General features: G+C 44.0%; 1 protein-coding gene across 2 annotated transcripts; it reads right to left on the bottom strand.

The window, feature by feature from the left end:
• Positions 1 to 1,407: 1,407 nt before the first annotated feature.
• Positions 1,408 to 25,052, bottom strand: LOC110530148 (segment polarity protein dishevelled homolog DVL-3). Of its 2 annotated transcripts, none has more exons than XM_036985703.1 (15): positions 24,462 to 25,052; positions 13,428 to 13,497; positions 12,266 to 12,402; positions 11,887 to 11,999; positions 11,463 to 11,595; positions 11,239 to 11,329; positions 9,859 to 9,928; positions 9,528 to 9,667; positions 6,688 to 6,764; positions 6,413 to 6,480; positions 6,127 to 6,276; positions 5,706 to 5,837; positions 5,316 to 5,483; positions 4,959 to 5,180; positions 1,408 to 3,223 (listed from the first exon to the last, which is right to left on the bottom strand). In XM_036985703.1, exons 1-15 carry the CDS (start codon positions 24,620 to 24,622, stop codon positions 2,844 to 2,846), a joined length of 2,112 nt encoding a protein of 703 aa, XP_036841598.1. In that variant the 5' UTR covers positions 24,623 to 25,052; the 3' UTR covers positions 1,408 to 2,843. The 2 variants fall into 2 exon arrangements, with proteins under 2 accessions (XP_036841598.1, XP_036841599.1); XM_036985704.1 differs by having other exon boundaries at positions 12,281 to 12,402; positions 24,462 to 25,050.
• Between the last annotated feature and the right edge of the window lie 631 nt (positions 25,053 to 25,683).

The raw sequence follows: 25,683 nt of genomic DNA, 5'->3' as shown, positions 1-25,683 counted from the left end.
CTCATGAGGGTCTCGACCTGACTGCAGTTCAGGGTCGTAACCGACTTCAGTGGGCCAATGTTCACCTTCGATGGCCACTGGCACACTGGAGAAGTGTGGTCTTCATGTGTGAATCCTGGTTTCAACTGTACGGGGCAGATGGCAGTTGGCACGCTGTCTGCCATCTGCCCCGTACAGTTGAAACCAGGATTCACACATGAAGACCACACTTCTCCAGTGTGCCAGTGGCCATCGAAGGTGAACATTGGCCCACTGAAGTCGGTTACGACCCTGAACTGCAGTCAGGTCGAGACCCTCATGAGGATGACAAGCATGAAGATGAGTTTCCCTGAGACGGTTTCTGACAGTTTGTGCAGAATGGCGTGTATGGCGTAGTGTGGGTGAGCTGTTTGCTGATGTCAATGTTGTGAACAGAGTCGCCAATGGTGGGGTTATGGTATGGGCAGACTTAAGCTACGACAACGAACACAACTGCATTTTAGCAATGACAATTTGAATGCACAGAGATACCGTGACGAGATACAGTGAGCCCCACTGTCGTGCCATTCATCCGCCGCCACCACCTCTACATAATGCAAGGATCTGTACACAATTCCTGGAAGCAGTCCCAGTTCTTCCATGGCCTGCATACTCACCAGACATGTCACCCATTGAGCATGTTTGGAATACTCTGAGACAGCGTGTTCCAGGTACCACCAATATCCAGCAACTTTGCACAGTGGGACAACATTTACACAGGCCACGATCAACACTTTTTATCAACTATGTGAAGGTGATGTGTCGTGCTGCATGAGGCAAATTGAGGTCACACCAGATACTGACTAGTTCTTATACACGCCCCTACTTTTTTCTTCCTATTTTCCCTAAAGTATCTGTGACCAACAAATATTCCCAGTCATGTGAAATCCATAGATTAGGGCCTAATGAATTTTTTTTCAATTGACTGATTTTCATTATGCAATCTAAGTAAAATGTGAAATTGTTGCATGTTACGTTTGTTTTTGTTCAGTGTACAATTTAAGAGTTTACTTCGATTGGATCCCCCTCATCTACTGTACGAACGCGCTACACAGCGATAAAAACGCAACAATCTCCAACCCAGACCCCCCACTCAGCCTCCACCACTGCTTTGATCTCCCATCAGGTCAGAGAAAGCAGACAATGAAATGCCTCGCACTTCGGGAGGAGTTTATTTATTATTATGGACAACTCCTTCTCTATATGTTCCTAGACCACTGTCACTGACTGACAAAAGCCATGGTCGAAACAAGGAAGAAGGCTAGTTTATGTAGGATTCCTGGCAATGTAAAAAGTTTGTATGTACGCATTCCTCTGTTTGTTGATAAAATAAAGATATGGTGGGTGGGTTTAAACTGAACTGGGAATGGGCAAACCGCACCCTGAAGATAAGCACATTGGTCATTTATTTTTGCCTACTGCAGCAGGATATCAACAAATATTTCATTTCCTGCACATTCAATTGTATCCCTACATAATGTAGGAATTCCACATCAGATTCATGTATGATGCACACCTACCAAATTAATCTCAAAATACTTCAAGTTATGCTCTCATATCATATTCCCCTCATAAAAAAAGTGTCCTCAAATCTAGAGCTCTACATTTGGAAACTTTTTGATGATACAGCAGGTCACCCAGTTCAAAGGAAGCTTGAACATACAAAAAAATAATAGACATGGTCAGGTCAAGCCTTCGCACACATCTGCAAGCTATATTGCCTTCACATTCCTTCCTAGACTGAAATTCCTTGCTTGTGCAAATAATGTCCCTACGCCCACCTGGAAAACTCCAGGTTTCTTGCGCGCACACACACACACAAAAACACAACAACCAACTTAAAGTCATAAAACTATATTTATAAATAAAAATACATTTTCTCAAGAGTAGTGCAGTGTTTCCCAAACTCAAATCCTGGGGACCCCCAAGTGGTGCAGTGTTTTTTGTTTTGCCGTAGCACTACACTGCTGATTCAAATGATCAAAGCTCCATGATACATTGATTATTTGAATCAGCTATGTACTGCTAGGGCAAAAAGCTAATTGTGCACCCTTCGGGGCCCCCAGGACCGAGTTTGGGAAACACTGGAGTAGTGTGAAAGAGTTGGTAAGAAAACTTAAGACGAAAATGTACTTTTAAAATCAGTCTAAGCTGGAAGCTCATGTTAAGTGTTGAAAAATAAACTACATGTATCGGCGACCAGCTATGATAAAAACATAAGAACAGAAAGGGCCTCAATTCTTTTGCACTACATTATTTAACTTTTCATTTTTTTTCATAGTCATACAAACAAACAAAAGCACATGTAAGGTTCAAAGGTTAGTGTTCATTTTCAAATTTTAGGTGAAAGGATGTATGGAGAGAGGAGTTTTTTGTATTTTTTTTTTTACTTTGTCTCTGGCGGACTAAGGTTGGGGAGGACAGGACGTGGAGCTGGAGAAAAGAACAAATGAAAAACATCCACGTAGAAAAGCGCCAAGTCATCCCCAGCTGTTCCCCTGGCCTCCCTCCCTGTCACGACCCAAGCAAAACTCGTCTCACAGGGAGGAAACTGAGAAAAGGCGCTTTGATTCCATCTGCGAGGGTGGGGGTTCTTCACTGAAGAAAGTATAGCGAATCAGATACACCCTCAGGAGCACAAGAGCAAGAGGACATTTCCAGCAGGGTTGGGCTCAATTCCATTTCAATTCTGGCAATTCAAAAGGAAATGACATTGACCCCAACTGTGATTTTCTAGAGACTTCCTCCTCCTGTCTGTCCCCCTCAGCACTAAACAAAAAAATCCCTAACCACCATTATGTGGTGCGCCTATGACATAACCTGCGTCACATGACGTCGACAAAGAACTCGCCGCGGTTGCCTACGGCCATGCGCAGGGACTGGCGGGAGCCGGTGAGCTCTGGGGGAGCGTTGGCCAGCTGTCGGCCTGGTGGGGCTCCTGGAGCAGCTGTGGCCAGGTGGGGGGGGTTAGGAGGCAGGCCTGGGGGGCCGTAGACCAAGCCAGGGCTGTAGGCCAGTGAGTGGGACGAGTGTGCGCTTCGATGGCTGTAGGAACTGCGGATGCTGCGCTCGCTAGGGGCCGCAGAGCGCTCGCTGGGGACCCGATGGCTCCTGATCTCTGATTCGCTGCCACTCCCACCCGACTTGTTGGAGCCCCCGGCACCGCCTCGGCCCTCGGTCTTACTGCAGTTGGAGCCGCTGCTCCCTGGAGACGGGAGCAAAACAAAGAAAGTGTGTTAGTATCCAACTACACTGCATAACCAAAAGTATGTGGACACCTGCTCTTCAGACATCTCATTCCAAAATCAAGGGCATTAATATAGAGTTGCCACCCCACACCCCCCCCCCTTGATGTTATAATAGCCTTTACTCTTCTGGTAAGGCTTTCCACTAGATGGTGGAACATTGCTGCAAGACTTGCTTTCATTCAGCCACAAGAGCATTAGTGAGGAGATGTTGGGTGATGTTGTTGGGCGATTAGGCCTGGCTTGTAGTCGGCGTTCCAATTCATCTCAAAGGAGTTCGATGGGGTCGAGGTCAGGGCTCTGTGCAAGTTCTTCCACACCGATCTCAATAAACCATTTCTGTATGGACCTCGCTTGTGCACAGGGGCATTGTCATGCTGAAACAGGAAATGCTTTCCCCAAACTGTTTCCACAAAGTTGGAAGCACAGAATTGTCTAGAATGTCATTGTATGCTGTATCATTAAGATTTCCCTTCACTGGAACTAAGAGGTCTAGCCCCAACCATGAAAAAACAGCCCCAGACCATTATTCCTCCTCCACTTAACTTTACAGTTGGGACTATGCATTGGGGCAGGTAGTGTTCTCTTGGCACCCGCCACACCCAGATTCGTCTGTCGGACTGCCAAATGGTGAAGCGTGATTCATCACTCCAGAGAACGCGTTTCCACTGCTCCAATGGCGGCGAGCTTTACACCACTCCAGCCGAAGCTTGGCATGGCGCATGGTAATCTTAGGCTTGTGTGAGGCTGCTCGGCCATGGAAACACATTTCATGAAGCTCCTGACAAACATTTATTCTGCTGACATGGCATCCAGAGGCAGTTTGGAATGCTGTAGTGAGTGTTGCAACTGAGGACAGATTATTTTTACAAGCTACGCCCTTCAGCACTCGGCAGTCCCGTTCTGTGAGCTTGTGTTGCCTACCACTTCGCGCCTGAGCCATTGTTATGCCTAGACGTTTTCACTTCACAATAACAGCACTTACAGTTGACTGGGGAAGCTCTAGCAGGGCAGAAATTTGAAGAACTGACTTGTTGGAAAGGTAGCATACTATGACGGTGCCACATTGAAAGTCAGAGCTCTTCAGAAAGGCCATTCTACTGTCAGTGTTTGTCTATGGAGATTGCATGGCTGTGTGCTCGATTTTATACACCCGTCAGCAACGGGTGTGGCTGAAATAGCCGAATACACTAATTTGAAGGGGTGTCCACACACACTAAAGTATTTATCCTTCATACATAACTGCAAGTGTTTTATGAATGACTGGGTGTATGTTCTGGCTTTGCTGCGTGCATTACTGTATAAGACATACATTAAAATTACATTATCTATTACTGCAATACTCCTGTCATTAATCTTCTCTTTTCAAGTTTTTCTATATCATCATTTTACACTGTGAGCTCTGTCAGGCATGCTAGTGCAGTGATGTAAGAAGCAGTGACTCCGTTTTGGGGTAGGCTCATGGGAGAGATTTATGATTTATGCCTGGGCCAACAGATTCATTGATATTTACTGGCCAACAAGTTAGAAAATATTTTTACGATAGTATTATGATAGATTTTTTCGTTAAAAAAATAATAATTTTATACTTTCTTTTTACAAAGTGGCCGTAGTGTTGGTTAATTCAAACTAGTTCCCCCTCTCTTAGTGTCTGGGTATGATTGAATACCGCTGGTGAGTCCCAGCTCTCCTCACCTTCGCTGTGTTGGCTGCCAGCACTGCCCGCCCCTACTCCTGGGAAGCCCTGTGGCAGGTCGTGTTGGGGCTGGGGGTTGTAGGGCTGGGCGATGGAAAACTGGTAGGGCAGGGACATGGGCCAGGGGGCAGCCCCAGGGTGGGGCAGAGGGGGCAGGGTGTCCTGGTCCGACGCCCCGCCGCTGGAGCCATCATGGTCGTGCAGAGAGAGGTGGGTCATGTCTGAGAGAGAGAGAAAGAGATCGAGTTATCATGAATATCAATGTTGCTGTTTTGTCTGCAAACACAGAAGGGCTAGGGACTAGGCTTTTGTTTTCAAACCATGAAATACAATGAGGATCTAGTGAAAACGCTCACTGCCACAGAGGTCTCCGAAGGTGTAGTAGCATTGCTCAGAGAAGGTGATCTTGTTGACGGTGTGGCGGATGTAGCCGGCCTTGAGCAGGTTACTGGCGTACTTCCTTGCCTCCCGTCGGTCCGAGAATCCCTCCATGTGATGAAAGAGCCAGTCCACCACATCTGAGCCTTTGGATACAGAAACACAAAACATACGAGTCTAGACACAAAATACACATTCCATGGCAATTAACCCACAAACTAGGTAGAAGAGACAAAGACAGGCATAAAATGGGGGCATTATAGAAAGACAACTAGACAAAAAGGAGAAAGTGAAAAACCAGAGGACAGGAAGACGGACGGTGAGAGAGAGGTAGAGCGAGACCAAGAGGAAAAGGAGAGTGAGCATACCTATGAAGGCGTTGGCGATGGTGATCTTCAGCCACATCCTGTCTCGCACCTCCAGGCCCGACTCCGGGGAAGCCATGGCCTTGGCGACAGTTGACATGTCACTGTGGATGGACAGGTGGAAATCGTCGAAGCCTGCGAGGAGCAAAATCGGGAGGTGGGTTACTGGGCTTAGCGAAGGTAGGTATCGTGGTTTACAACGGGACAGTGCGGCAGTTTTGATAGGACGGAGGTCTTCCAGTATATGGCAATTTTGTGGGACTTTCAAATATTAGCTGAACTTGTGACAGACATTATATCATGTGCTCCGTCGCATACTAGCCTGTCCTCAACTGTAGATTTCATGACAATAAAGCAAGATTGAGAGTGTTTTAAATACAGTTTAACTGGGTCAGTTTTGACAGGACCCAGGTGTGGGACTCACGTTCGGTCTCGGGGACGGAGCTGCCGATGGAGGAGCTGGTGGAGGTGACCGTGCTCATCGATGGGCTCATGCCATAAGCAGGGTACACCCCCGTCATCGCCGCAGTGTGGGACACCCAGGCAGCAGGGTCAATGGGCCGGATTGGCTCACCTGTAGGGGGGAGAAAAAAAAACGGGGGGTTTGACGTAGTACATCGACTTCACGAAACACACACATCATTTTTTTTTTTTTAAGTCTTACATTTGTGGGTGTGTTGTGAGAGGAAGCACGGCAGGTGAATACTCACTTCTTGGCAGAGCAAAGCAGCTCCGAGGGTTAGGGTCCCAGCACTTAGCCACAGTCAGAGTGATGGGGCTGTAAACAGAGTTTACACACACAGTTAACACAGAGCTGACAATGCTCACAATGCCATGTTTATACAGCTTAGGCAAAGTGGCAAAACTCGCACCTGTCTTTTTACAGATGAAATACAACACCAAAAGATAGTGAAAGCTAAAAATACAGGTTTATAAGTCCTAAGACTTGTGACAACTTGAGTGTGTTTGTTGGTGTGTGACTCACCCTGGCTTGTGTACGATGTCTCTCAGCACTCGAACCGCGTCGTCGTTGTTCATGTTCTCAAAGTTGATGTCGTTCACCTGTTAGGAGGGCGGAGAGAGTCTCTCAGTCAATCTATGGCATTGTTCTGGGTAATTGTGGGCTGTTCTGGGTAATTGTGGGCTGTTCTGGGTGCTGAAATCAGTCGTTTTTGATAATAACGTCATTTTATGTGACGTCAGCGCTCCAGTCCGCCCACAGTAGTTGCCTGCTCAACTCCATCGTAAATAGTGGGGTCGAGTTTAGCCGGGCTAAAGTGGGTCGTATTCACTAGGGTTCACCATAGCAAAATGCTTTGAAACTGGAAACAAAAACAAGCATTTTCTTATTGGACATATTTCGGTAGATTCCTTTGCTTCAGTCGATTTTCTTCCATTTGGTGCTTCGTGAACACAACCCTGATTTCAACCGTTTGATCACCCTGCTGTTATGTCCAATGGGGGCCACTTAATTCACTCTGGTTTCAAGGCCGTGACAAAGAGTCCCAAACCCTCAAACAGCACAAAAACATCCTGTGGCGGACTGCAATAGCATCGAATAGTCCCCGCGATATGCAACTGTTCAGGGAAGTCAGGAACCAATACACGCAGTCAGTCAGGAAAGCAAAGGCAAGCTTCTTCAGGCAGAAATTTGCATCCTGTAGCTCTAACTCCAAAAAGTTCTGGGACACTGAAGTCCATGGAGAACAAGAGCACCTCCTCCCAGCTGCCCACTGCACTGAGGCTAGGTAACACGGTCACCACTGATAAATCCATGATTATCGAAAACTTCAACAAGCATTTCTCAACGGCTGGCCATGCCTTCCTCCTGGCTACCCCAACCTCGGCCAACAGCTCCGCCCCCCCCCCCCCCCCCCCCCCCCCCCCCCCCCCGCAGCTACTCGCCCAAGCCTCTCCAGGTTCTCCTTTACCCAAATCCAGATAGCAGATGTTCTGAAAGGGCTGCAAAACCTGGACCCGTACAAATCAGCTGGGCTTGACAATCTGGACCCTCTATTTCTGAAACTATCCGCCGCCATTGTCACAACCCCTATTACCAGCCTGTTCAACCTCTCTTTCATATCGTCTGAGATCCCCAAGGATTGGAAAGCTGCCGCAGTCATCCCCCTCTTCAAAGGGGGAGACACCCTGGACCCAAACTGTTACAGACCTATATCCATCCTGCCCTAAGGTCTTCGAAAGCCAAGTCAACAAACAGGTCACTGACCATCTCGAATCCCACCGTACCTTCTCCGCTGTGCAATCTGGTTTCCGAGCCGGTCACAGGTGCACCTCAGCCTCAAGGTACTAAACGATATCATAACCGCCATCGATAAAAGACAGTACTGTGCAGCTGTCTTCATCGACCTTGCCAAGGCTTTCGACTCTGTCAATCACCATATTCTTATCGGCAGATTCAGTAGCCTCAGTTTTTCTGATGACTGCCTTGCCTGGTTCACCAACTACTTTGCAGACAGTTCAGTGTGTCAAATCGGAGGGCATGCTGTCCGGTCCTCTGGCAGTCTCTATGGGGGTGCCACAGGGTTAAATTCTTGGGCCGACTCTTTTCTCTGTGTATATCAATGATTTTGCTCTTGCTGCGGGCGATTCCCTGATCCACCTCTACGCAGACGACACCATTCTGTTTACTTCCGGCCCGTCCTTGGACACTGTGCTATCTAACCTCCAAACGAGCTTAAATACCATACAACACTCCTTCCGTGGCCTCCAACTGCTCTTAAACGCTAGTAAACCAAATGCATGCTTTTCAACTGTTCGCTGCCTGCACCCGCACACCCGACTAGCATCACCACCCTGGATGGTTCCGACCTAGAATATGTGGACATCGAGAAGTACCTAGGTGTCTGGCTAGACTGTAAACTCTCCTTCCAGACTCATATCAAACATCTCCAATCTAAAATCAAATCTAGAGTCGGCTTTCTATTCCGCAACAAAGCCCCCTTCACTAACGCCGCCAAACTTACCCTAGTAAAACTGACTATCCTACCGATCCTCGACGTCATCTACAAAATAGCTTCCAACACTCTACTCAGCAAACTGGATGCAGTTTATCACAGTGCCATCTGTTTTGTTACTAAAGCACCTTATACCACCCAACACTGCGACCTGTATGCTCTAGTCAGCTGGCCCTCGCTACATATTCGTCGCCAGACCCACTGGCTCCAGGTCATCTACAAGTCCATGCTAGGTAAAGCTCCGCCTTATCTCAGTTCACTGGTCACGATGGCAACACCCACCCATAGCACGTGCTCCAGCACGTGTATCTCACTGATCATCCCTAAAGCCAACACCTCATTTGGCCACCTTTCCTTCCAGTTCTCTGCTGCCTGTGACTGGAACGAATTGCAAAAATCGCTGAAGTTGGAGACTTATCTCCCTCACCAACTTCAAACATCTGCTATCTGAGCAGCTAACTGATCGCTGCAGCTGTACATAGTCCATCGGTAAATAGCCCACCCAATTTTACCTACCTCATCCCCATACTGTTTTTATTTATTTACTTTTCTGCTCTTTTGCACACCAATATCTCTACCTGTACATGAACATCTGATCATTTATCACAAAATTGTAATTATTCGCCTACCTCCTCATGCCTTTTGCACACAATGTATATAGACTCTCTTTTTTTCTACTGTGTTATTGACTTGTTAATTGTTTACTCCATGTGTAACTCTGTGTTGTCTGTTCACACTGCTATGCTTTATCTTGGCCAGGTCGCAGTTGCAAATGAGATCTTGTTCTCAACTAGCCTACATGGTTAAATAAAGGTGAAAAAAAAATAAAATAAAAAATATGAGCACGCACCTGCAGTAGCATGTCTCCAGGCTCAATGCGGCCGTCTGCAGCCACCGCCCCTCCCTTCATGATGGAGCCGATGTAGATGCCCCCGTCGCCCCTCTCGTTGCTCTGCCCCACGATGCTGATGCCCAGGAAGTTATACTTCTCTACAGAGGGGGGAGAGAGAGAGAGATACAGAGAGGAAGAGGGGCAGAGAGAGAGGGGCAGAGCGAGAGAGAAAGACAACGAAAAAGAATGAGTGGTCAGGAGGTCTATGTAAAGCTTTATTGCAAGTTATCAGGAAACAGAGACCGCAGAATAGAGGGAGCGAGAAAGACAGCCACAGAGAAATACTTACCCATGTTCAGAGTGACAGTGATGATGTTTAGTGACATGGTGGAGTCTGTGACGCTGCTGAATGATGACGACTAGAAAGAGGGAAAGGGGGGCGAGAGAGGTAAGAAAGTGTGTGTGGCACCGGACAACATGACCGGGGAGACCTTAATTTACAGGCCATTTGAGAAATAGATACCCATAGACTTCCAGTCATTACGCTAACTTCCTAGTGGACACGGAGCCATAGAAATGGTGTCCACGAGTTCATCTGACTCTGGGGAAGTCGATAAAAGGGCCTCGTTGCCAAAATCCCAAAGTATCCCTTTAACCACGTGACAATGATTTAAGAAATTAAAATATAGGCTGCTATTCTCAGCCTTGTCTCAGGATGGTAAGTTGGTGGTTGAAGATATCCCTCTAGTGGTGTGGGGGCTGTGCTTTGGCAAAGTGGGTGGGGTTATATCCTTCCTGTTTGGCCCTGTCCGGGGGTGTCCTCGGATGGGGCCACAGTGTCTCCTGACCCCTCCTGTCTCAGCCTCCAGTATTTATGCTGCAGTAGTTTATGTGTCGGGGGGCTAGGGTCAGTTTGTTATATCTGGAGTACTTCTCCTGTCCTATTCGGTGTCCTGTGTGAATCTAAGTGTGCGTTCTCTAATTCTCTCCTTCTCTCTTTCTCTCTCTCGGAGGACCTGAGCCCTAGGACCATGCCCCAGGACTACCTGACATGATGACTCCTTGCTGTCCCCAGTCCACCTGACTGTGCTGCTGCTCCAGTTTCAACTGTTCTGCCTTATTATTATTATTATTCGACCATGCTGGTCATTTATGAACATTTGAACATCTTGGCCATGTTCTGTTATAATCTCCACCCGGCACAGCCAGAAGAGGACTGGCCACCCCTCATAGCCTGGTTCCTCTCTAGGTTTCTTCCTAGGTTTTGGCCTTTCTAGGGAGTTTTTCCTAGCCACCGTGCTTCTACACCTGCATTGCTTGCTGTTTGGGGTTTTAGGCTGGGTTTCTGTACAGCACTTTGAGATATCAGCTGATGTACGAAGGGCTATATATAAATAAAAAAATACATTTGATTTGATTTGATTATTGAAATGAAACCGGTTCCACAGAAACGCGCATATGAAAATCACAACTGGCACACAGATCGGTAGAAATCGTAGGATAAACTGCATGCTTCCCTAAACTTTAAAAACCTCACGTGCCGCCTATGAAGTCTTTATAAAATATTTGCCTCCACGTTTCTATGGTCGGATTTTCAAGCAAGGGACGCACTGATAGCCTGCCTACAGTTGTTTTGTTCTCCCGGTCAATTTGGCAGGCAACAATTATATTTATTGGCGTTTCATTTTATTTGGCCACGGAAACCCTGGCGTGTGTCTGCCCAGCTCACCCTTTCCATGTTGGATGTCTTGGGTTTCCGGCGGCGCCGGCGGTGTCGCCTCATAAGGCGAGAGGAGCTCTGTTCCGTGGAACTGCTGAACCTGGGGGACAAAGTTCAATAGGGTTACGGTAAGGAGAACCTGCGAGAACTAAAGGTATTAAGTCAAATATACAGGAGGCAAGAAAGTGAAGGTTGGCGGAACGTTGCGTAATGGTTATCTAGGAAGTTCTCACCGGCTGGTGGCGTCGTCATCCTCAGAGTCGAAGCAGCTGGTGGACTCCAGCTCGCTGCTCATGAAGGACGAGCAGCTGTCGTATTGGCCCAGCTCCGCCCCTCGGCCCACCCTCGAGTAGCCATTCCTCCCACCTGCAGGGGGTGAGAGAGGAGGTGACAAGCGTTACACAGGGGAGGGGCTCACAGTCACAGCGCTATATGCCCAGTTCCTAATCAGCCTCTGGGAACTTCATGTAGTTTGGATAGGTATAAAGCGATGGTAATAGCTCCACATTGCCCCTTGTTAGTCTGGGTGGAATATGGCTGTACAGCTCATACACCTATCCAACAACTAGGCTAGATCCTGTGTCAGGCAGGGAACTGGACAGTATAGTTGAGAAATTCTGAGTGAGAGGAACTGGAGGGCGCCGACTGCTCTCTGACCATGCTCGCGAGTGTGTTTCCGGCGCGGTCGCTCCCTCGCTCTTCTCTGGGACACCATCGAGCCCGTCTCCGTCTCGTTGTCCAACGAGTCTCGTCCACCTGTGGCCTTCCCGCTGCAGTGAGAAATGGAGAGGGGGAGGAAAAGGGGGGGGGGGTCACAGAGATCATTATTTCCACATTGAGAAAATGTTGTTGTGCTCAGTGTTGTCATGGTTATTCAGCAGATATTAGAAGCACAATGGAGATTATTCATCAAGACTAAGCCTATAAAGACACTCGAGACAAACCCACTTACTCACACGCACAACATCTCTCACACACAGCCAAACAGAAATGCAAACAAATTCAAAATGTGTGCGCACAGCTAAACACACACAACCTAGAGAGAACTGACTGATAAGAGGGGGGTCTGGACTCCCCGATGCCCCCAGTCCTCTCCAGGGGGGGTGGCGGCAACTCGGACAAACTCTCGACCACAGAGCCACCATCTGAGTGAGCACCGTCCCCCGACACCAGCTGAGGACACAGAGGTAGACAGACCAACTTTGAGACCCTAAGAATCACACATCCTCAATCTAAGAATCATTCAAATTTGATTTACATGCACTATGCAGCTTTTTTTTTAATTTTTTTTTTTACAAATACATTTTACAGCAAGCCAGGTCTGTAACCTAGGTGACAGACAGAGACACACTGGATACCAAACATTTCACTAGAACTTCACTAGCTTGATCAGATAGGCAGAGACAGAGGCAAGGCCAATCACACATCCAGACAGATTTTTGTTCTACCTCATGTTCTTTTCAGCACTACATTGATGTCGATTACTAAACTGTTGGATATAGAGCTTGCCAGAAAGGCATTTCACTGCACTTGTGCACGTGACATTAAAACTGAGATAAACGTACAGAAACATGAACAGAGACGACTGTCCTTTCCTGACCACGCACTGTACGGAATAAAGCCAATAACTAGGGCCCAGAGATTTCCATAGTTATAGTAACAAGGTTGCCCCCCCCCCCTCCCCCCACACAAACCATTTTCTTCTTAAACAAACCCCTCCTTCATTTCGCCGCTCTGTGACTTGTGATTCAATCTCCTCATTAGGCGCAGTGAAGCCCTTTATTTTGGAGTGATGTCTACGATCCTGTGATTTCAGTTTCTCTTAATCAGATCTCAAAACGGAGAAACCGAGTATAAAGAGGAGGCAGAGCAAAGAACCAGATGGCTCAGTCATGGAGAGATTGGAATCATTGGTCCGTGTGTGAGATGAGAAATGTAGGAGTTTTACAAAGACATAAATAACTAGTGTATTTGGAAGGGAGTTAGAAAGATTGACGAGATACAGAATGCGTGAGAGAAAGTGTGTGTGTGTGTGTCACTGTTATTCCTAACATCATTATGTAGTAATGATATTATCAGACAGATGGGCGGGGCTTCTCTCTAGGGACGGAATGCTGTTTGGGGTCAATAGCATCCCCAACAGATGGTTGTCATTGACAAACACTTAAGACAAAGATGAAGTGTGTGCGCGCGCTTACCCAAGATACCACACGGCCATTAAAACAAGGTAGTTTGGCATTGTCATCAGATATCTCTTCTTTCACTACCCTGCAAGGGAAAGAGAGAACAACATTGACTCACCATGTGTACACAAATGCTGGTAAGGAATGCAAAAACACTTAAAAATACAAATACTCCTGGTCCCAACAATAGGAAAACAGTCTAAAATCCCTGCTTTGGACCAATACCACAAAGACATTCTAATAATTAGTCTGATGGTAAAAACTATATTGGTCTAACGCTTCCAGCTTCTGCACTCTCATTTGTTACATTACTGTGCTAGGTAGTTAAGTTACCACACTGAACAAAAAATATAAAACGCAACGTGAAGTGTTGGTCCCATGTTTCATGATAAAAGATCCCAGAAATGTTCCATACGCACAAACTGTGCACAAATTTGTTAACATCCCTGTTAGTTCTCCATTGCGAAGACAGTCCATCCACCTGACAGGTGTGGCATATCAATAAGCTGATTAAACAGCAGGATCATTACACAGGTGGACCTTGTGCTGGGTAGAATAAAAAGCAACTAAAACGTGCAATGCCACAGATGTCTCAAGTTTTGATGGAGCATGCAATTGGCATGCGGACCGCAGGAATGTCGACCAGAGCAGTTGCCAGAGAATTGAATGTTCACTTCTCTACCATAAGCCGCCGCCAAAGTCTTGAGAATTTGGAAGTACGTCCAACCGGCCTCACGACTGTAGACCACGTGTAACCACACCAACCCAGGACCTCCACATCCGGTTTCTTCACCTGCGGGATGGTCTGAGATCAGCGACCCAGACAGCTGATGATACTATGGGTTTGCAAATCTGAAGAATTGACCTGACTTCAGTGGGCAAATGTTCACATTCGATGGCCAATGGCACTCTGGAGAAGTGCACTTCACGGATTCATTTGGGATTCAATTGTGCTGGGCAATTGGCAGACAGCGTACGGCGTTGTGTAGGCGAGCGGCTTGCTGATGTCAAAGTTGTGAACAGAGTGCCCCATGGTGGCGGTGGGGTTGTGTTATGGGCAGCCATAAGCTACGAACACAATTGCATTTTATTGATGGCAATATGAAAGCACAGAGATACAGTGACGAGATCCTGAGGACCATCGTCGTGCCATTCATCCACCACCATCACCTCATGTTTCAGCATAATGCAAGACCGCATGTCACAAGGTTCTGTACACAATTCCCAGAAGCTGAAAATGTCCCAATTCTTCCATGGCCTTCATACTTACCAGACATGTCACCCATTGGGCATATTTGGTATCCTATGGATCGACGTGTACGACAGTATGTTACAGTTTCCACCAATATCAAGCAAGTTCGCACAGCCACTCTATGCTAAGGAGATATGTCATGCTGCATGAGAAAAATGGTGGTCACAGGTACTGACTGGCTTTCTGGTTCTGATCCACGCCCCTAGCTTTAAAAATGTTTTTAAAAAAGGCATATGTGACCAGATACATATCTGTATTCCCAGTCACATGAAATCCATAGATTTGGGCCTAATTTATTTATTTCAATTGACCAATTACCTTATTGGAACTGACACTCAGTAAATTCTTTGAAATTGTTGCGTATACATTTTTGTTCAACACAAAACAAACAAACCTGCAGTCTCAAATTCCAATCTAACACAATGTCAATAGTTCTTCAGTGCAATTTGCAGACCGGTTTGAAATCAAATACAGTACCAGTCAAAGGTTTGGACACACCTACTCATTCAAGGGTTTTTATTTTTTACTCTATTGTAGAATAATAGTGAAGACATCAAAACTAATAAATAACACACAATGGAATCATGTAGTAACCCCCCAAAAAAGTGTTAAACAAACCAAAATATATTTTATATTTGAGAATCTTCAAAGTAGCTACCCTTGATGACAGCTTCGCACAATCTTGGCATTCTCTCAACAAGCTTCATGAGGTAGTCACCTGGAATGCATTTCAATTAACAGGTGAGCCTTCTTAAAATGTTCATTTGTGGAATTTCTTTCCTACATCATGTGTTTGAGCCAACGTTGTGACTAGGTGGGGGGTTATACAGAAGAGCCCTGTTTGACAGTCCATCATTACTTTAAGACATGAAGATCAGTCAATATGGAACATTTCAAGAACTTTGAAAGTTTATTCAAGTGCCAGTTGCAAAAACCAAGCGCTATGATGAAACTGGAAAAGAAGACCCAGAGTTACATTAGAGTTAACTGCACCTCAGATTGCAGGCTAAATAAATGCTTCAGAGTTCAAGTAACAGACATCTCAACATCAACCGTTCAGAGGAGACTGCGTGAATCAGGCCTTCATGGTCGAATTGCTAAAGAGAAACCACTACTAAAAGGACACCAATAAGAAGACACTTGCCAAGAAACACAAGCAATGGACATTAGACCGGTAGAAATCTGTCCTTCGGTCTGATGAGTCCAAATTTGCGATTTTTGGTTCCAACCGCAGTGTCTTTGTGAGACGCAGAGTAGGTGAACGGATGATATCTGCATGTGTGGTTCCCAACACGAAGCATGGGGAGGTGGCGTGATGGTGCTTTGCATGTGATTTATTTAGAATTCAAGGCACACTTAACCAGCATGGCTACCACAGCATTCTGCAGTGATACACCATCCCATCTGGTTTGTGCCTAGTGGGATTATCATTTGCTTTTCATCAAGACAATGACCCAAAACAAACATATTTGACCAAGAAGGAGAGTGATGGCGTGCTGCATCAGATGACCTCCACAATCACCCAACCTCAACCCAATTGAGATGGGTTGGGATTACTTGGACCGCAGAGTGAAGGAAAAGCAGGCCACAAGTGCTCAGCATATGTGGGAACTCCTTCAAGACTGTTGGAAAAGCATTCCTCATGAAGCTGGTTGAGAGAATGCCAAGAGTGTGCAAAGCTGTCATCAAGGGAAAGGGTGGCTACTTTGAAGAATCAAAAATATATTTAGATTTGTTTAACACTTTTTGTTACTACATGATTCCATGTGTCATTTCATAGTTTTGATGTCTTCACAAAAATGTAGAAAATAGTACAAATAAAAGTAAAACCCTGAAATGAGTAGGTGTATCCAAACTTTTCACCGGTACTGTATATGAACCTCTCAATCTTGACCCTCAGAGGAGTTGGAATTCTACCAGGAGCTCAATCTGGCAAAATACTTTGTATTTCTCCACTGTCTTGCTAGACAGCTAGGCATAAAGGCGTCAGCAAGCTGCAGTTAGGCTTGCGCCTAACCATACTCAGACAGGCAAAACAAATGAGTGTGCTCGCATATTCCCTTAAAAAGAGTTTTGCCTGAAAAACAAAAAAATGGCAATAGTATCGTTTGCCAATTTTGAAACACTTCCCCAAGAGTCAGAATTAATTGAAGATGACTGAAGAAATCTTAGTCGCGCAATTTTACATCTAACGAAGATGTGTGGCGCAGTATTTCTCAAGTCAAAAAAATATGTGCATATGCGATTTGTCTCTCGTTGAATGACAACAAACCCTTAATTGAATAATCCCTACTGTTGACCAATCACCGGAGCTACGACTTCGACCGACATTGGGCTTGCCACGATAAAAAAATGTGCGCACAAAACAAAAAAACCTTGCCGAACACCAAAAACAAACAAAAATATCTCTAAATGTTTCAGCTAGGAAGCATGCGGAAGCCTTAAGCCATTCTCCAAAACAGACCATTCAAGTGTTTCACTTCACTAAAATGGTCAACACTGAGAAACTATTTCTGACATGGCTCTGATACATAGTCTTCCATATTTTAAAACCCCCAAACACTTTATCCAAAGCACATTCCTGATGTTAAAGTGATAGTTCACTCAAAAATCTAAGTGAAGACATTTCCTGTGATAGGATGGGAGATGGACTCATTTTGAGACTAGAGGTTCCTTTCCCATTTCAGACATGTTTCAGGCGTAAGGGCTGGCTTGTAAACCAGCCAGTGAAAAACATGGCATTCCAGAGTAAGTGACCAACCATTGGGTCCAACCAGTCTGCATTCCATTTTGACAACAACAGAAAGAAAGAGGAGACCATTATTTTGGTCCTTTCTCCCTTAATGCATGTGTCAAACAAGTTTAAACTTGGACAAAGTGTCGATACCATATGCCGGTTTTCAACGTATTGGACAGCTATGAAGAAGCAAGAAGCTGAAAAGTTACAACTGTTTCATTAGAACTACAACTCCCACCAGCTGCATAATGCATGTCTCACTTTCGACAGCTTGCCGGGCTACACATTTATAAAAAAAAATACATTTTTTAAAAATTTTTTAAGGCCACAGCATAATCTAATATAATACACCGTCCTGTGAGTTAACTCGGGCAGGTACGCTTGAGCATGCTAACAAGGCTGCAGGAGTTGTGGTTGAAAATATACTTTTCTAACTTTCACAAATATTTCTAAAGTGTTTCCCCTATATTCATGCTGCTTCGAAATCGTTGCAACCACTCAAAAAAAAACTGATAAAAAAAAACTGATATAAAAGTATGTCAAACTGCCTGGAAGCAACGTCAGCACAATAACTGTTCGTCGGGATCCTCATGAAATGGGTTTCCAAGACCAAGCAGCCGTATACAAACCTAAGATCACCATGCACAATGCCAAGCTTCGGCTGGAGTGGCGTAAAGCTCGCCGCCATTGGACTCGGGAGCAGTGGAAACTTGTTCTCTGGAGTGATGAATCACGCTTCACCATCTGGCAGTACAACGGATGAATCTGGATTATGCAGATGCCAGGAGAACGTTACCTGCCCGAATGCATAGTGCCAACTGTGAAGTTTGGTGGAGGAGGAATAATAGTCTGGGGCTGTTTTTTCATGCTTTGGGTTAGGCCCATTAGTTCAAGTGAAGGGAAATCTCCACGCTACAGCATACAATGACTTCCCAGACGATTCTGTGCTTCCAACTTTGTGGCAACAGTTTGGGGAAAGCCCTTTCCTGTTTCAGCATGACAATGCCCCTGTGCACAAAGCAAGGTCCATACAGAACTGGCTTGTCGAGATCGGTGTGGAAGAACTCGACTGGCCTGCACAGAGCCATGACCTCAACCCCTTCGAACAACTAATCACCCTAACCACCCGTCAAACCACTGCATTCCACAATAAAAACCTCATACCAACGGTCAAGCATGGTGGTGGTAGTGTGATGGTTTGGGGATGCTTTGCTGATGACTTGCCTTAAGAGAAGGAACCAATAATTCTGCTCTCCATCATACATGAGAATGTCAGGCCATCCATCCGTGAGCTGAAACGCAGCTGGGTAATGCAGCAAGACAATGATCCAAAACACACAATCAAGTCTACATGAAAATGGTTAAAAAGCAATGAACTTGACATTTTGGAATGGCCTTGTCAAAGTCCAGATCTAATCCCAATTGAGATGTGGCAGGACTTGAAATGAGCAGTTCATGCTTGAAAACCCGCAAATGTCGCTGAGTTAAAGCAGTTCTGCATGCAAGAGTGGGCCAGAACCACCCCACAGAGATGTGAGAGACTGATCAACAACAGCATTTGGTTGCAGTCATTACAGCTAAAGGTGGCAAACCCAGTTATTGAGTGTAAGGGGGCAATTTCTTTTCCGCAAAGGAGAATTGGGTGTTGCATAAATTTGTTAATTAAATAAATAAAATATGTACTTTTTTTTGTTATTAGTAAACTCATGTTCCCTTTATATAAATATTAGGTTTTGATTGAAGATCTGATAACATTCAGTATCAAAAATATGCAATATATAAAAAAACAGATACGGTACCTCTAGCTTAAATCGCTGGATTTTTGATAGGCATTTTATATTAGGTTACTTAGATTGACGCACCGGTGAGTCAATCGCCTCTAGGGAGTAAATCAGCAACATTTTGCCACTGCAAAGAGGACCAAGAGGTCGGCCTCTAAAATGTCAGTTGGAAACAGAGCCATTGTCCCCACCCCCCCTTCTGCCCTCAGAACAGCCTCAATTCGTCAGGGCATGGACTCTACAAAGTGTCGTAAGAGTTCCACAGGGAAGCTGGCACATGCTGACTCCAATGCTTCCCACAGCTGTGTCAAGTTGGCTGGTTATCCTTTGTGTGACAGACCATTCTTGATACACACAGGAAACCGTTGAGCATGAAAAACCCAGCAGCGTTGCAGTTCTTTAGACAAACCGGTGCTGGCACCTACTACCATACCCCATTCAAAAGGCACTTAAATCTTTTGTCTTGCCCATTCACCCTCACTCTGAATGACACACATGCACAATCAACGTCTCAATTAAAAGGCTTAAAAATGCTGATTTGTATTGAAGCAACAAAAAAAAGCATGACTTTCAATATAAAACGCGACCCTTGTCAATAGACAGCTCCCGCTTTCTCACGTTGTGCTATTTACAAACGAACACTTGACTGGCTCAACTGTTCTGGAGAACTAAGGTCATCTTTATTATGTAATTAATGTGACAGGTGAAATGAACAACGTAATCTGCTTTTATCTCCTAACGTATTACACAAGTTGACTGCAGGAATTTACTTCAAAAGTATCAACAAGTATTAATTTATTAAAAAACTTCAAAGAAATTGTTAACGATGTTGGGGAAAAAAAACATCCAGTGGCTATTTACAAATACCCCGGTATAGGGTATATACAGTATACTACCCAAGTCTATTAGCAGTGTTCCTAATATTTTGTACACTCAGTATTTACAGTGGCTTGGCTTTTTTCCTATTTTGTTGCCTTACAACCTGGAATTAAAATGGATTTTTGGGGGGTTTGTATAATTTGATTTACACAACATGCCTACCACTTTGAAGATGCAAAATATTTTTTACTGTAACAAGAAATAAGACAAAAAAAAACCCAGAAAGCTTGAGCATGAATAACTATTCACCCTCCCAAAGTCAATACTTTGTAGAGCCACATTTTGCAGCAATTACAGCTGCAAGTCTCTTGGGGTCTCTCTATAAGCTTGGCACATCTAGCCACTGGGATTTTTGCCCATTCTTCAAAGCAAAAGCTCCTTCAAGTTGGATGGGTTCCGCTGGTGTACAGCAATCTTTAAGTCAAACCACAGATTCTCAATTGGATTGAGGTCTGGGCTTTGACTAGGCCATTCCAAGACATTTAAATGTTTCCCCTTAAACCACTCGAGTGTTGCTTTAGTAGTATGCTTAGGGTCATTGTCCTGCTGGAAGGCGAATCTCTGTCCCAGTCTCAAATCTCTTGAAGACTGAAACAGGTGTCTCAAGAATTTCCCTGTATTTAGCGCCATCCATCATTCCTTCAATTCTGACCAGTTTCCCAGTCCCTGCCAATGAAAAACATCCCCACAGCATGATGCTGCCACCACTATTCTTCATAGGATGGTGTTCTCGGGGTGATGAGGTGTTGGTTTTGCGCCAGACATAATGTTTTCCTTGATGGCCAAAAAGCTTAATTTTAGTCTCTCACATGCCCTTTGGTGAACACCAAATGTGTTTGCTTATTTTTTTTTTTTAAGTAATGGCTTTTTTCTGGCCACTCTTCTGTAAAGACCAGTGTGGAGTGTATGGCTTAAAGTGATCCTATGGACAGATACTCCAATCTCCGCTGTGGAGCTTTGCAGCTCCTTCAGGGTTATCTTTGGTCTCTTTGTTGCCTCTCTGATTAATGCCCTCCTTGCCTGGTCCGTGAATTTTGGTGGGCGGCCCTCTCTTGGAAGGTTTGTTGTGGTGCCATGTTCTTTGAATTTTTTAATAACGTATTTAATGGTGCTCCATAGGATGTTCAAAGTTTCTGATATTTTATAACCCAACCCTGATCTGTACTTCTCCACAAATTTGTGCCTGACCTGTTTGGAGAGCTCCTTGGTCTTCATGGTGCCCCTTGCTTGGTGATGTTGCAGACTCTGGGGCCTTTCAGAACAGGTGTATGTATATATACTGAGATCACGTGAAACTTAAATGAAGTCCACCTGTGTGCAATCTACTTATGTGACTTCTGAAAGTAATTGGTTGCACCAGATCTTATTTAGGGGCTTCATAGCAAAGGGGGTGAATACATATGCACGCACCACTCTGATGAAGCAAGCTAAATTACACATTGTTTGCTTAGCTAACTCGCTACATTTCAAATGGATGGGCTAATGTTACACTCAATTATATGAAATTACATGATCAATTTATGTTTGATGATCATGAAAAACATGCAGTTACTTGCTGTATAACTATGAAAAAAGCTAAATGTGGAATAATCTGAAAAGTTGTGTAGCTAGTTCTCACTACCCCTTGATCATGACTCAGTTCCATTACACATAAGAGTCATAGGACGATGGAGTCTTTATTACTGGGAGTTCTGTTAAGAGCCCCGACACTCGGTCTGAACATTAACACACATCGCTTGCGATAAGGTTTTGGAAGCATATGGACCTTATCTTTCATATCAGTGAGAAATTATTATCAAAAAACATGAAATTGATACACACCTTTATAGGGTTAAGACAGTGTATTTTGCATTTGCGAAAGAATTTAGATGTATTTTTCTAGAACTGTATCGCAATGAGAATCATTCACATTTAAAATGTAACCCTCTGCACCGTAGAGTACGGTTACATTAATATTGTGGATAGTTAGATTAAAACATGTACATGCTTTGCAAGAAGAACAATTTCCATAATAATCCTGTTTACACGGACAGATCTGAAATCAGGCTACGGGATGGCACTCTGATAAATGAAGAAAAATCACCAATCATAATAAATGTTTTACCACAGCAACCATGTTGTTTTTGGGAAGCATATTTGATTCAGAGTTCAGACATATAGCTTGCATGTGAAAACTACTTCTAAAACACACAGATTAAGTTGTTTCGAACTTACTTCACTCGCGCTAAAGAGGGAGGCTCACTCGGTGGGTGCTAGCACATGCACAGATCAAATACACAGCTGGAACTCCGATTAAGGCGTTTACACTTCTTCATAATTTGAAAGATTGCTCAGAAAACCAGGTGTTTTAATCAACGTATGCTTACTTAGATTTTGAACTTACGCCGATTAGCCCTATAGAGTTGATCCGGGCCCCCGTGCAAATATAATTAGCATAATAATAAAATCTGTCCATTTAAGCTAGAGATAGTTTTTTTTGCTTTGAAAGGGTCTCAATTCACCACATCCGCCGATGTCACACTTCCGCATCTGTGGTGAAAGGTCAGAGTTAGAGCTGTGTTTGTCAGACCATGAGACATCCCAAAAATCAGTCTTCCAACAAAATCTGTAGCGTCCAAAATTGTTTGGCCTACCCCTCTATGGAAAAATGTGACTCTCACGAACACCATGGTGTTTTCCGTTTTGCTCTACGACCCCCACACGCATCTTGGGACTCGTTTGAAGCCGGTACAGCCGATCTGCCAACTGCTGTCTGTAGAGTCCGAAAAGTTTGGGCTACACACTAATGGAACACACCCTCTGTGGAGTTTTGTTCTAGGAAACCCATGGGCCTCACAAGACTCATCTGAAGGTCCCCTGGTATTAGTTGAAAAAAAATGAACGGAAGTATATATGGAGACTGTTTAGTGCAAAAAGTAAGGGGTTAAATACATGTTTTAAAAAAAATTAAATTCATAATGTTTCCTGATTTTTTATTTTATCTCTCTGATAGATATAGGACAGACACTTCCGAACAAACTTCCTTTCGATTTGGGGGGGGGGGGGGGGGGGGGGGGGGGTGTATCTGTTCCATGTAGCAAATCTGTTATTCAATGCGTTTGTTTGTGCTAATTGCAGTAAGGTCAAATAAAGGTTATCAAATACATTTTTATATATTTTTTTATTATACTTCAGGGGTCTTAAAATTCGAAATCAAATAGCTAAATGATACTTGGTATGACCTTAAAACAATTCCATATAGCTTAGTAGAACCACCCTTCCCTTAGACTGCAATGGGTTTTAAAATAAGCAGAGTAAGATGTTTACATGACTATTGCATAATCTGCCTACTGCCATAATCAGTTTAATATTGAATTATTACTGTGCATGTAAACGTACTCATTGTGATGTTTTATTTATTAACCAACTATGTAAGAACTATGTGCAGGTGTTTAAGTTGCTCACATCAGTAAATTGAAAATATGCACCTTTTCTTGCAAAAAAACGATGCAATGTTTTGGTTGCTTGTAAGTGCTTATTTATACTTTTTTTTAAGTACATACAGGCCTTAAAGGCAGTAAATGATGATAGTTGCTGGTGTATTTGTTGAGTAAAGAATGTATTTTGACATAATGCTTGCAGAGCTGGTGAATGGTAGCTTGAATTGTAATTTTCTGGGCAGAGAGGATATCATCATATTCATCATCTCCTTTGTCCCATACTGGTTTCACGATTATTGGGAATTTTGACTGTGTATGGCTGTAACGATTATGGAATTTTGGGTAACATTAATTGTCAAGCCACGGTTATTGTCAAATGTATAATTTTTATTCCAAAATGTTTTGAGCTTGTTGTAATGCATCTTTTAAAAATACAACACAGCTTTAACGACAGCTCGAAAAGTAATGTTTTTGACCGCTGGGAACTTTTGGAAATTACTTTAACGTTAGTTTCTCCTTGCCTGCAGTTCTACTCCTAAAATGATGTACAGCAAAATAAGTAACTGCTATTGGGTAAATTATATTTACTTGAAAATTACGTTAAATCCACCCCGTACTAAAATAAATGTATTAAAACGTTTACATTATTTTTGTCATGGCTATTACCCATAATTGTCGGTTACACGATTATGTATTAACGTTAATTCTGCCAGACCTAACTTTGGCTGTTGTAACGTCAGCTAACTTACGTTAGTCACAAGCAAAAAAGAAATAGAACAGAGAGACGAATAATGCTAAACAAAGGAATAAAACTCAAGCCATGATCATTCATGATGAGAAACATTGAGACGTTGGTTAGTTGGCTATAGTAACAGTTTTGAAAAAGATTATGATTATTTCATATGTGGTTTAGACTGAAAGTATAGCTAGCTACATACAGTAGTTAACTACCATAATACGCTGCTTGCTAATAATGCTCACCCAAAATCGTCATCCATAGATTTGAAGAAGAACTTGTAGTTGGGTTTCTTCAAAACATTTTTGAAGTCCGCAAGTGTGACCCTGTCAGCGGGCACTGCCAATTTGACCAGGTAGGGTGTTTCCTGGTCGTCGAGGTGATATATGACTTTGGTCTCCCCCATTGTGGGCTGCTGGGGCGAGGCAGGCAGGGTACATCAAGCCGCGGGCCTGGATGGCTCCCTCTCGGGCCCCGGCTCCCCGTGGTGCTGATTCCCCCGGCTTTCTGGCTAGCCAGCAAGCTAGCTTCCAGTTGTTCTTTTGAATCCTGTTAGCTAGCTAGCTATTCAGAAGCACCTTGCTCCACAAAGGTCCAGCCAGACGACGACTGATTAGCTATGTACCCTGATATTATTTTTTACCAATTTGAAAAGGAGCCAAATGCGTGTAACTACTTTCAAATCTTGGCTAAATGTGAATTTACGCAGTCGTTTTTCGAGCTAGCTTGCAGTTATTTTGTTGAATACACACGAAGAATCCTTCCTCCCGAGTTCAGAATGCAGTCTACAAAAACAAACACCAACCCAAACCCAAAAGTTCTCCCTCTATCGGAGAGGAGGGGAGAAAAATAATCGACTTGGTTTAATTAAAGGGAGATTGCGCCACGTTTGAACCTTCTATTCATAATCTCCAGCACTAAACCAGTCTACATATGCGAAAACAGCGCGTTTTTATGATCTGTGGTTAAAAATATAAGGTCCTAAAGTGTTTATCTGTGACATCACAGGGTAGGATTAAAAGTAAAACAGTTTTTAAAAAACAGGGATTTTCAAAATATGCAAGGAGTTTCTAGCCCAAAAGAATGTATTTTCTTGCTCCCCATTGTTAATCTTAGTTATATTTTTCTACAAAATGTAGAAATGCACAATTTTCACATTATGTTGACATTCCAGTGGAGGCTTCTCAGATGAGAAAGGGGAGGACTATGCTAAATATATTCAAGTCACCAAATAATAATAATTCAAGTCACCAAATAATGGATTAAAACACACTGTTATGAACGTCTACAGTAGCCTCAGCAGCACTCTGTAGGGTAGCGTCACCCTTACAAAAGGGTGTTTTTTTTAAAAACATGTTTTTTGGGGTCAACTACCATGGCAGCTACCATGGCAGGAAAATGGAATGTTAGTACAATGAAAAAACTACCATGGTACTGTTTTTTTTGGTCACTACAATGGTGCAAATA

The sequence above is a fragment of the Oncorhynchus mykiss genome, chromosome 8, assembly GCF_013265735.2.
Source record: "Oncorhynchus mykiss isolate Arlee chromosome 8, USDA_OmykA_1.1, whole genome shotgun sequence".
Lineage (NCBI taxonomy): Eukaryota > Metazoa > Chordata > Actinopteri > Salmoniformes > Salmonidae > Oncorhynchus > Oncorhynchus mykiss.
The sequence above is the reverse complement of the archived record's forward strand: the minus strand, read 5'-3'. Positions and strand labels throughout refer to the sequence as shown.

Excerpts from the sequence above, each read along its gene's own strand:
- LOC110530148 (XM_036985703.1), bottom strand. The coding sequence starts at position 24,622 with ATGGGGGAGACCAAAGTCATATATCACCTCGACGACCAGGAAACACCC. Across the intron at positions 12,403-13,427 it reads ATGGCCGTGTGGTATCTTGG|CTGGTGTCGGGGGACGGTGC; the intron begins GTAAGCGCGCGC and ends CTGTGTCCTCAG. Across the intron at positions 3,224-4,958 it reads TGGCAGCCAACACAGCGAAG|GGAGCAGCGGCTCCAACTGC; the intron begins GTGAGGAGAGCT and ends TCCCGTCTCCAG.